This window comes from Stigmatopora argus, chromosome 18 (assembly GCF_051989625.1).
Source record: "Stigmatopora argus isolate UIUO_Sarg chromosome 18, RoL_Sarg_1.0, whole genome shotgun sequence".
Classification (NCBI taxonomy): Eukaryota; Metazoa; Chordata; class Actinopteri; order Syngnathiformes; family Syngnathidae; genus Stigmatopora; species Stigmatopora argus.
Window position 1 is genome coordinate 3,514,008 of NC_135404.1, and position 11,359 is coordinate 3,525,366.

The following is an 11,359-nucleotide window of genomic DNA, read 5'->3' on the forward strand; positions in this document are numbered from 1 at the left end:
AATAAAGACGTGCTGATGGATATATGCACTTCTCCAGACTTGTGGGCAGACTGTTTATTTGCCATTTATGATGAATACACAATTTAGACTGTTAGACAACACAGGTCTTTGGACGAATTTGGTAAATCAAGCATAAAGGTTGGTTTTATTCTCATTGCTTGCCTTCACTGCATGCCAGTTTCCAACCAGAAAAAATGTTATTTTTTTCCCCCATTTCCATTGTCTCATGTGGGATTGGCGCTGTGGTGTGTTCCTGTCTGCTGTTTGTGTTCAGCTTTCCCCCGCCTACCAAAGGCTTCACAGTGAAAGTAAAATGATCTGCTTAGGGCGGATTCCTTCAGAACTCTTCACTCAGCAGTCTTGTTACTAGACCATGCCAAGCCCACATGAGCCATATTCAACTTTTTTGGAATGTGGACCTAGTGTCGGTGCTGGCCTTGGTGGGCGTAAAAGCTGAGAAAAGGGGATGTCTGTATACAATTAGCTTAAACAGAGTGGTCATTGTCCATGCTTATTCTGCGGAGTAGAAAGGACCTTTTAGTGAGAGAGGAAGAAAAGTGCCCTCATTTTTGAGGATTCTTCCAGTTTTGTCTTTTTAATCTCCCATCAATAATGTTGCATTGTCAAAAGAAGAGGGGCATGTTAAGTGAAAGGAACATAACGTGGTCTTTCATCTCCCTCAGAGGGCCAATAATCACAGCATAAAATTTGAACTTTGCTGAGCTACCAGCAGAATGGGTCACCTTAATATGAATGCAGTTAACTGAACCTATGATGTTCTTTCAGGTTCTGTATCCTAGCCTTCCGGGGTTTCTGGACTGCAACCCATTCAAGGAAGGTCTTGAGGGTCACTCTCCAACTGATGAGAGTATTCTGCCAGAGCATAGCAAAGAGTTGACAGCCCCTGATGGAGTCCAGCAGGTTTTGGAGATCCTATCCCAGACACAGAACCTACTGTTAGACTGTCAGCTCCACCCTGAGATTTCCACACAGCTCAATGCCTTCCTATTCTACTTCATCAATGCGTCACTCTTCAATTTACTCATGGAGAGAGGTACTGAAGCATCCTCACACAGATGTGCAATCACATTGTTGGTTGGGCAACAAAGCAATGCATTATTTTCATCTCTTCTCTCATCTCATTTTCTGAACCGCTTTATCCTCATTAGGGTTGCGGGGGTTGCTGGAGCCAATCCCAGCTGTCTCTGGGACAGAGGCGGGGGACACCCTGAATCGGTGGCCAGCCGATCGCAGGGCAGGAGGAGACGGACAACCATGCACACGCACACCCATACCTAGGGGCAATTTAGAGTGTCCAATCAGCCTGCCATGCATGTTTTTTGGAATGTGGGAGGAAACCGGAGTACCCTTAGGAAACCCATGCAGGCCGGGGAGAACATGCAAACTCCACACAAGTGGACGTGACCTGTATCTGAACCTGGGACCCCGGAGCTGTGAGGCCGACGCGCTAACTTTCCCATTATGTTGTCAATTGGACATTTGTACCAGCAATCAGGTTTATTGCTTCATTGGAAGGTATGACCAATTTTGGCCCAGAAGACAGACCAAAAATCAATTTAAAAAATCTTAAATTGGAATCTTAGCATTCTTACACGATGAGGGAAAAAATCATCACAAAATAAAACCTCTCAATTGTCCTCGACACAATCACACTTATATTGTAATCATGCAGAAATAGTGGTCGGTCAACCACAGATTTAATGTGAGCAGGCTATCTATCACATGTGAAAAACCTTAATGTCTCATAATTACTGGCAAACAGCCTGGATGAGTGGTTAGCGCGTCGGCCTCACAGTTCTGGGGTCCTGGGTTCGATCGCAGGTCAGTCCTCCTGTGTTGAGTTTGCATGTTCTCCCCAGGCTTGCATGGGTTTTCTCCAGTTACTCCGGTTTCCTCCCACAGTCCAAAAACAAGTATAGTAGGCTGGTTGAACATTCTAAATTGCCCTTAGATATGAGTGTCAGCGTGAATGATCGTCCGTCTCCTCGTGCCATGCTTTTGGCTGGCCACCAATTCATGGTGTCCGCTGCGGTTCAAAAAATGAATGGATGAATATATTTACTGGCTTAAATGGGCTGAGATTGGGCTTTCATAGCATCCTCAATGCTAAAACAAAACCAATAATAAGTAAGAGAACTGGTTGAAGTAGTAACCATTGTTACTAATATGAAGTCAACCACAAAGTATAAACTTGAATGAAAAGTAACCAGAAAAAGAGAAGTAAACAAATATAGTTGTCTAAGATTCAGTAGGAAATTATTTTAAAACAGTTGTTGGTTGCATTTCAGAAATCACAACATTCTGTCATGGACATTTTGCTAACCCTTTAACACTGCCTTATTGGTAGCAGCCATGGGTAGAGTTTTAGTAAAACCGTCCTACTAAAAGCCCCTTTTCCTTCACTTTTTAATCTTCTCTGGGACAATAGCTGAGTAGATCCGGCTAGCAGTGAATTCATGTGCCATCGACCCTCGTTTGTCGTGGAGCTGTTTTTTATTTTTTCTGACCGTGCGTAACATAACTTTTAAGTTGTTGTATGTGATAGGTTTATTATTAATACACTTTAATCAAAACAGGGAGACATCATTAACATACTCTGGCTACAACTTGCAAGGAAAATCACTCCTAACTCGCCCTCGTCCAGGATGATTCTAAAGAAACGGCATCTTTCTCTGTCAATTTAGTCGGCGCATAATCAAAACATTTGAGGTAATCTGATTCAAACAATTGCATAAGCTAACCGAATAACACCATTAAGGTCAAAAAACAACTGCCACATCAATCTCATATTAGATCGGAACCAAAAACACCTGCGTAAGAATTTGCACGAATAAGCATAATAATTTCTTTATAAGGTAAACAGAGCGACCGTATTTTTAAACAATAATGCGAATATTTTCGGAAGTTGATTCGATTATCGCCATCTGCCGGAATCCAAGTCAAAGCAATTTAAGAGTCCCTCGTAGATCTTCATTGCCAACTCAGATCAACAGTCTCGGCCTGGAACATGGTGTCCGGTTCGGTCAATAGTCCTGAAAACAATTAATTGGCCTCGAAAGCAGCCGTGGGGGGAAAGTGTCCTCGTGCTTACTCGGTCCCAACATAAAGTATAGCACAAATTTATTTATAGCTTCATTACCTATTAAATGCTTAATGAACATATAGTAACATCCCAGAATAAACCCAACAGTATGTTTATGTGTGTGTACTAAGCGGCCACTAGCAATTCCACTTCATTGGCAAAGATCTTAGTATTTCTTATTCATGTTTAACATATGAACTTTTTTCTCTTTTTTTGCCCAAATACGTCATTTCATCGACACTTTGCATATTTTCATATTTTTAAAGGGTTTGGGGTCTAGTATTAAAGATTGTGGAACTAATTGTGCTAATTCAATATGACATATGATTCTACTTATTGGAACGAATACATTTCATGAGTAAAGGTACCACTGTATTTTCATCATTTTCTGCTGGCCAACAAAAACTGTGTAGCAACCCACAGGTGTCCACTTGGCCGCAGTGTGGACATCCTGGATAAATGGAAAGCATCCAAATAGTCATGCCAATTCAAACTTTGACTAATCTTGTAAAAGCCTTCCCTTTTGTCTTAACACAAAGTTAAGATATGTTTGATTCCGAGTCAAGACTGAGCCCTCTGCTTCAAGTCTATGAGAGCTCAGCGAATGCCGCTTGTTCACATTCACAATTGCCAACTGCTCTGTGGATATGCGCACCAAAATGCTGACTAATCACTCTAAATTTCTGTGGACTGCTAAATGGAAACATGTGTAAAAACACGCGGCTAGTGTGCATATATCGTTATGACAGTTGATTATGTGCAGGTAATTTTGAAATAGGAAATAATAACACATGGTCTTTTAATATGACTTTCTCAAAATTCACTCAACAGGATACACATGATTTTTTTGCTTAACTCTGCAAAACACACTAAAATGTTCTGTTGAATATTGATTGTGCCACTTAATTGAGAAATGAATGTTATTACTGCTGATGACATTATTTCTTCCTCAGAGCATGTGAAGAGGAGGTACACCTAATTCCAAATAGAATTAAAAAAACTGAAAACAGGATAGAGTTTGGTTGAAACAGGGCAGGGTGAGGGTGCAAGCCATGTGGGAAAAACACTACTGTGATCCTTCTTCACTTTGCAAGTTCATTACATCGCAGATTTTTTTCTAGGAAAAAAAACATCCATAAAAATGTGAAAACCCACGCTGAAACTCACAAGCAGAAGCCACACCCCTGTCTTCCGCTTGCCATTAGAAAAATGGCGGAACAGAGGATCCAACACTGACGAAAAAAAATGGCTGGCAGCGGCCATCATTTTTAACTGAGAATAAAGCTTTCTGAGTGGCCGGGAGCCACTGTGAGGGTGGATTTTTATCAGAAGTGCGACCGTACGTCGTGGCGCTTATTTGAAAATAAAACTTGGAATGCGAGCCCTGGGCGACGTTACGGTGGACGCTATCAGCCTTGTCCGAAAATAGAGCACTTTGATCGGCGAGGATAGCGGAAAGTCAAGGCGGAGCAACGTGGAAGTTGAGATTCCATTTAGGGAGCTGACCTCGTTGGACATATCCGAAAATAGAGCCCCTCTGATGGCTAAAGGACGGTTGGACGACGCGGAGGAGTGAAGTGGAAGTTTACTTTGCCCGGTCAGTCGGCCGACAATTCGACAGCCCATGCCTGCGGCTTCAGCCAGGGCTTCAGCGGGCCATGCCCGCGGCGTCAGCCAGGGCTTCGGCAGCCTGTGCCCGTGGCATGGGCCGGGGCTTCAGCAGCCCCTACCTGCGGCGTCGGCCAGGGCTTCACACGGATCGCATGTGAGGGGATGCTGCTGGCTGCTTCATGGAAAAGTCAGCCTTAATCAACAAGTCCAACCATCCTCATGCTTTAAAAAACAAGAACAACGCCTATGTTTTGACAGATTCCTTTAAACCAGACAATGGTGTTTTTTAAGTCATTTTGTTACCTGACATATTAAGTCAGGCGAGTACAGTAATACCTCCAATATCACAGACAATGTACTGCAAAAATTTCATAATAAAATAACGGGTACAGGAAATGTATTGACGTCTTGGGAGATTTCGTATCAAAGGTTTTCGTATCCTGAAAATTGTACGTAGAAGCATTTGTAAGTAGAGGTAGCATTGTATTTTTCGCCTCTGGAAATCAACCAGCATTATAAAGTATATATGGTTGTTGATATTTTACAATGACATTCACTTCCAATGGCATCGATAGATATACAACCCAATCGAACAGAACGGGAGTGAGTTAAATAGCATTTGTCACTTATAGCATTCATTGTTGACATTGAAAAACATGGAATATCATTAGACCTTTATTCTAGTTAGAATTTCTGATTTGTGGTACATCATATGCATTTCTTTCACATTTCAATCAAAGACAGATGGGCTATTAAATATTACAGCCAGTCAGTAATAAAAATGTAACTCAGTAAATCACCCTATTTATGCAGTGATCAATTTCAAAGCAGAGTTTTTCTTGATGTGTTTGCAGGCGTGGAGCCAGGATTTTTTCAGCAGTCGACAGGCATGCACATACGGACCAATTTTGACTTGTTCTTAAACTGGTCCCAGACAACTGGATTGGGAAAATTGGCATTTGAGAGCACGCGCGCCCTATCATCGGCAATCAATCTGCTTACGACGCCAAAGAAAAATTTATTTCAGGTAAAAAAAAATGCACTCACAAGAATCTCATTTATGGAAGCAAACATTTTCCATTATTTTTTGTCATGCATTTCACTCACTTGCATAATCCTGTTTATTGTGCCTGTCCTATCTAATGTTTATTAGTATTCGTAAAACAACACAAGTAGTGACCTCAAATATTTGCAGAGTAATCAATGGAGAGTGAACCTATACAGAAGTTTCATTAACCCAATTTTGTGTGTGCGTGCATGTATAGACATCTTGGGCATCATTACGATCTGACTTCCCTTCCTTAAATGCGGCGCAGCTGAACCACTTGCTTCGTATTGACTACATTCCAACATGTTCCGCCAGGCACAAATGGAATCCGTGTGCCAGAGACCAAACAGAAGCGCAAAGAACTGGTGAGAGTTGAACACAAAAGTATATTTGTCACTGATAAAGATCTTTGTAACATTATATTCTGTATGCCTCTTCTATTTTAGAGGATATTCTGCAGAGTTTTGATACCCACCATACTCTTGTGCTACCAGATGAAGATTGCCAATTCATTGTGGGAAGCACAGTAACTGATTCTAGCCTAGTAGAAGACCTAAACAAGCTCCAAGTTTTCATTTTCAACCTCTCTAACTTACAGTCTCATGAGGTCACCGCTACTGGCCAGCACCAGGTAACTGGGACACAGATTATGTATACTGTCAAACGGTGGGAAGAATGGTGTGCTAGTGGTTACAGGGACTAGGTTTGCAGCGCAGTTCTGAGATTTAGTTTCATTTTTCGGATCTTTTCTGCGAGGAGTTTGACTCGGCCACTCCAAAACCTTCATTTTGTTTTTTCACAACCATTCAGAAATGGAATTGCTGACGTAATCGTGTTCTGGTGTACATAATTACGTGTGCGGTCGATTGGTCGCGGGCTTTTGGTCGCCGGGCTTTTGGTCACGGTCTTTTGGTCGCCCCGACCGCGACAACGGGCGACCAAAAGACCAACGACCAAAAGACCAACGACCAAAAGACCGACGACCAAAAGACCGGCGACAAAACAAGGTAAAACAACATGGTCTACGCATCAATAAAAGCCAACAAAGGCCATGAGCAGTTTCACTGACCCGACGTGTGAGTGTATAAGAGTTTGTATGTACATGCGTTGTCCCTTTAAGAAGCTACGTCAGTCAGGGTCTTAACAAGTTCTCCAACAAAAAACAATAAAAGTTCGGGAAATTTGGAGCTTTTCTTTAGCCTAATAATTACTGGGGCATTAAGTATGACTAAATAGTAATTTGCAGTTTGTATTTAGGGATTTTGAGCAACGATTTAAATGGTAATTATCACTTACCTTCCGGGCGACCAAAAGACCGGCGACCAAAAGATCGGTGACCAAAAGACTGGCGACCAATCGACCGTGTACCCATAATTATATCTACCATCAAACAATCTACCATATTTATTCGAGTATAACACGCACCCCTGTATAATGCACAGCCATAAGTTGTGACTAAAAATTTGTATAAATTTTTTGGTCACTTTTTCTCAGCTCGCACCAAGGATTTCACCGGTACTGGTAACTGGCAAATGCTGAACACATGTATTCACAACATATGGTACAGAAACCTGGTAAAACAAACTACCAGAAGTATTTGCAAATATAATTTACAATTTTAAGTCTAATTCATCATCATAATATTAAAAAAAAAATCAAAGTCTGATTCATCATCATCAGATTCACCAAGCAGTTTATTCCAATCTTCTTCAGCGAGGATAGTGCTCCCTGGGCAGAATCGAGTTTTTTTTTTTTGACCTTTTCCTATAAACTAGCCAAAGGCTATTTGGAGAGGGCTGGCTTTTGTAAAAGAAGGTAGATTATATCATCTGAGAAGGGGGATATAAATTTACCTTCTATGGGCCCTGGTAGAATGGGCTCTGGCACGCCATCTGGCGGACAAAGACGGAGGGGACTTTTTCACCGGCATAGGGCAGTTTTTCACCGGAATTTGGTCATAAAAGCGAAGACCTCATGTATAACGCGCACCCGAACTTTGCTTCAATTTTTTGGTACAAAATTTTGCGCGTTATACTCGAGTAAATACGGTACTTCAGAATATTCCGGTAAACAAACTGAATTCCTGATTGCATCAATCAGCCACAATAATTCATCCACGTCCTGAAGTAGCAAAGCAGTCTGAACCAGGGGTGTACAAACTATTCCACAAAAGGGAACAATGGGAGCAGGTTTTCATTCCAACCCATCAAGAGAACACCTTTTCACCATTCATGTGTCCTGCAAGTGCAATCAGTGGATTGCAGTCAAGTGGTTTTTGTTTCATGGAGAAACTTCATTGGTTAAACTCAGTGGCGGGACGTCAGGGCCTTCAAGGCCTTCTCTGCTGGCCTAAGAAATATCTGAATCATATATAATATTTTGTCCATCAATACTTATTAAATAATTCCAAATTGTCTGTCAGCTTCCTTTCATTGCTTTTCCCCTGGTTGCACTGCTTCCAGATGTGCGTTTTCATATTGAAGCATTTAACCAATCACATTTCAGCCATTATTTGTTGCCAGGGTCAGAAATCTGCCTCAAGGCCTTCACAATCAGTTCTGCAGGCTCTGCTGCATTAAACAAGCGTCGATAAGACTGTTGCTTTAACCAATCAGATTTCGAGTTGGCAACACCACAATGCATTGTCGCAGGCGTAGGGATACGTCATTGCCTTGTCGCAGGCGTAGGGATACATCATCGCTTTCACCAACTATGATCAAGTGGATTAGCCAGAGCTACCAAACTGTATCTGGAGCTAGCTGCACAAGCAAATATATTGTTGTGTTGATTTAAAGCCATTTTCAAGACCGACTATGCCAGAAATACAACAGGACAGGCTCGGCTTTCAGCATTAGTTTCGATGGCGATATAAAAGAAGGATGAAAGAAAGGAGGATTGGTATTGTGTACAGTTAAAAAGGATTTTTGGTGAGTAAAATATGGCTATATTCCTAAATAATATTTCAAATGTGGGCCAAGTTCTGATACCTGAAAACCTCCTGTTTGTATTTAAGCTCCAGTGTTTGTATTTAATCACTAAATGCTGCTAGGAAGTGGATATTTTCCCATTTTAGTGCAATTTTTGCCGTTTCGCCATTGACGTCCATCGCTGTCTTTTCCCGGGTAAATTATCCCCCTGGCACGGTTGTAATGTTTGAAAAGCTCCAGTATTTGTATTTAATCGTTACATGCTGCTAGCAAGTGGATTTTACCCGTTGGAACAAAAACCTGCACCCACAGCAACTTATGAGGACCGGTTTCCCCTGGACATCACTTTGCCACCACTATATTTGATTGTTGGTCAACTCCCTTGGTTTCATTACAACTTCTATTTCAGGGGGTCATGGAGGCCAAATGCAGTCGGGAAACAATGGAAATGCCTGAACATCTATTATTATCTGAGGCAACTGTCCAGGCTTTGCAATCATGGCCTGACTCGCCCCCATCAACTCCCTCACCATCCCTCCCATTCGCCATACATGGATCCCTGGATTACTTTAGCTCCTGTGGTGCCCACCTCTTGTCTCAGAAGTCTCAGAATATGGAGCTGCGGACAGGAGAGATGAAGAACGCTGACATCAGGAGGTCAGCACCAGACCGCTCCTGTCTTCTCACCCCACCCAAAACCCCTCTTATCCTAGATCACGTTAATTTTTCCAATGAAGACCAAGATGTACCTGCCGTCTCTGATGTCGATGCACACAGCGAAGGTACTGCAGAACTTAACCCTTCATTGTTGTTCCCTGATATTCTTTCAGAGTAATCTTGTATTACTTTCTCATCAGGTAGTTTAATGTTTGAATGCCAAACTGCACTGAAAGATGACCATTTCAATCGAGATTACACAAGTGTGAAAAGGATTTTTGAACTCATAGAGGAGGAAGAAGAGGAAGCCGAAGACATAAGCAATCATTTTGATGACAACAATGACGAGATATTCAGCCTGGAGCTTGAGCGTGACATCAGCGGTGTTGGTCTTGCACTAGTGGACACAAGGGTTAGTTCTTTGTAGTCTATAAATAGGGACCCGATGGAAATGAAAGATATAAATATAAACTTTTTGATATTTTCCAGGATATGCAATTGAAGGTGAAAGGTATCTTCATAAGGGCTGTGGTTCCTGACACCCCTGCCGCCCGCTGTGAGAAGCTGCAACCAGGAGATCGGTTACTTGCTGTTAATGGAGTCAGTTTGCTTGGCTCCAACTGCCTAAAGTAAACAGTCGAAAATCTATATACAGTGGTACCTCGAGATACGAGCTTAATTCAATCCGAGACTGAGCTCGTATGTCGATTTACTCGTAACTCAAATGAACGTTTTCCATAGAAATGAACTAAAAACAAATTAATTCGTTCTAACCCTCTGAAAAAAGACCCAAAACAGGAAATTGGATTGGGAAAACATTTGTATTTGTTCTAATTCGCCATCTACTAACAAAGTAACAAATAACTAGAATGTGTTTAATAGTACTAAAATTAGACGGATTTCGCGGAGGGGAGAGAGAGACGGACAGAGAGGGGGGGGACTTTTTACCCGGCAACGCGCTCGTAAGATAACAAAAACAAATTTAAATAAACTTGGATTATGATGCAGACACACTCAAAAATAAATTTAATCTAACCTTACACTAAACTTAATTCTAATTTTGTTTTACATTTTGATACCTTTCTTCTCCCGGATTGGCTATATTTGCCCCGCCTCCACCCTGACTTTCAGATGCAACCTATCGAGGGTTGTTTGCTTTTGTATTCCCTTCAAAATATTCCTAAACTGATGCACACAAATGTCCTCACAATAGGATAACGCACGGCCACTTGCCAACAAGTAGTATCTACTCATCGTATTGCCAATCGAGCCACCATTTGCACTGTCTAACGGGAAAAAACACTGAAAAAAATGCAACGCTCCGCCCAGTGCTCGTAGAGACATAACACAAGGGAGTTGCGGGGAGAGAGACAGTGCCTATGATGTTCTTGAGCAGCCTCTCACGTCCACTGTATACTCGTATATCAAAATTTGTCTCGTATCTCAAGATAAATATTTGCCCGAAATGTTACTCGTATCTCAAATTGCTCGTATGTCGGGGCACTCGTATGTCAAGGCACCACTGTATTAAGAAACAGAGAAGAACATTCTTTCAAATGATTCTAAATACTATTTTCTCTATGTCTTAAAACTTTTTCTCATTAGTGGCAAGGATTTGATGCAGTCATCAGGTGATAGACTGAGGTTATTGGTGGTCAGATCTGATTGGATGGCCAAGGCGATACAGACGGAATGCTGACACAGCATAAGCAAATGCTAAGGGTAACCTTTTAGCGACATCAAAGAATTGTGTTTGTGTCGACTTTGAATGGAATTTGAGGGTCTGGGTGCTCAAATTCTGCCTGGTTATCAGCATGTGTGTTCCCATCTTAAGATTGATGGTAATACACATAAAACCTGATGTTGAGCTCGTCATCGGGTCCACATTGATTACTACAATGGAGAATCTTGTTCATTCTGAAGACAAAATGCACTTAAAATTATTACAACTTTTAAAAATCAGTTGACTCGACATGATAGTAAATATTTTTGCTCTGTTTTTTACCACCTGTG

General features: G+C 41.6%; 1 protein-coding gene across 2 annotated transcripts in view; it reads left to right on the forward strand.

The window, feature by feature from the left end:
- Positions 1-11,359, forward strand: part of radil2b (Ras association and DIL domains 2b) — a 34,285-nt gene extending 22,926 nt beyond the window's left edge. The window contains exons 11-18 of one of the 2 annotated variants that reach the window (XM_077626633.1): positions 787-1,054; positions 5,569-5,741; positions 5,980-6,127; positions 6,209-6,393; positions 9,099-9,471; positions 9,547-9,758; positions 9,836-9,975; positions 10,952-11,359. In XM_077626633.1, the coding sequence (XP_077482759.1) occupies positions 787-1,054; positions 5,569-5,741; positions 5,980-6,127; positions 6,209-6,393; positions 9,099-9,471; positions 9,547-9,758; positions 9,836-9,975; positions 10,952-11,045 (1,593 nt within the window). In that variant the 3' untranslated portion in view covers positions 11,046-11,359. The remainder of the gene's footprint in view (positions 1-786; positions 1,055-5,568; positions 5,742-5,979; positions 6,128-6,208; positions 6,394-9,098; positions 9,472-9,546; positions 9,759-9,835; positions 9,976-10,951) is intronic. The other variant, XM_077626634.1, reaches the window with a different exon arrangement.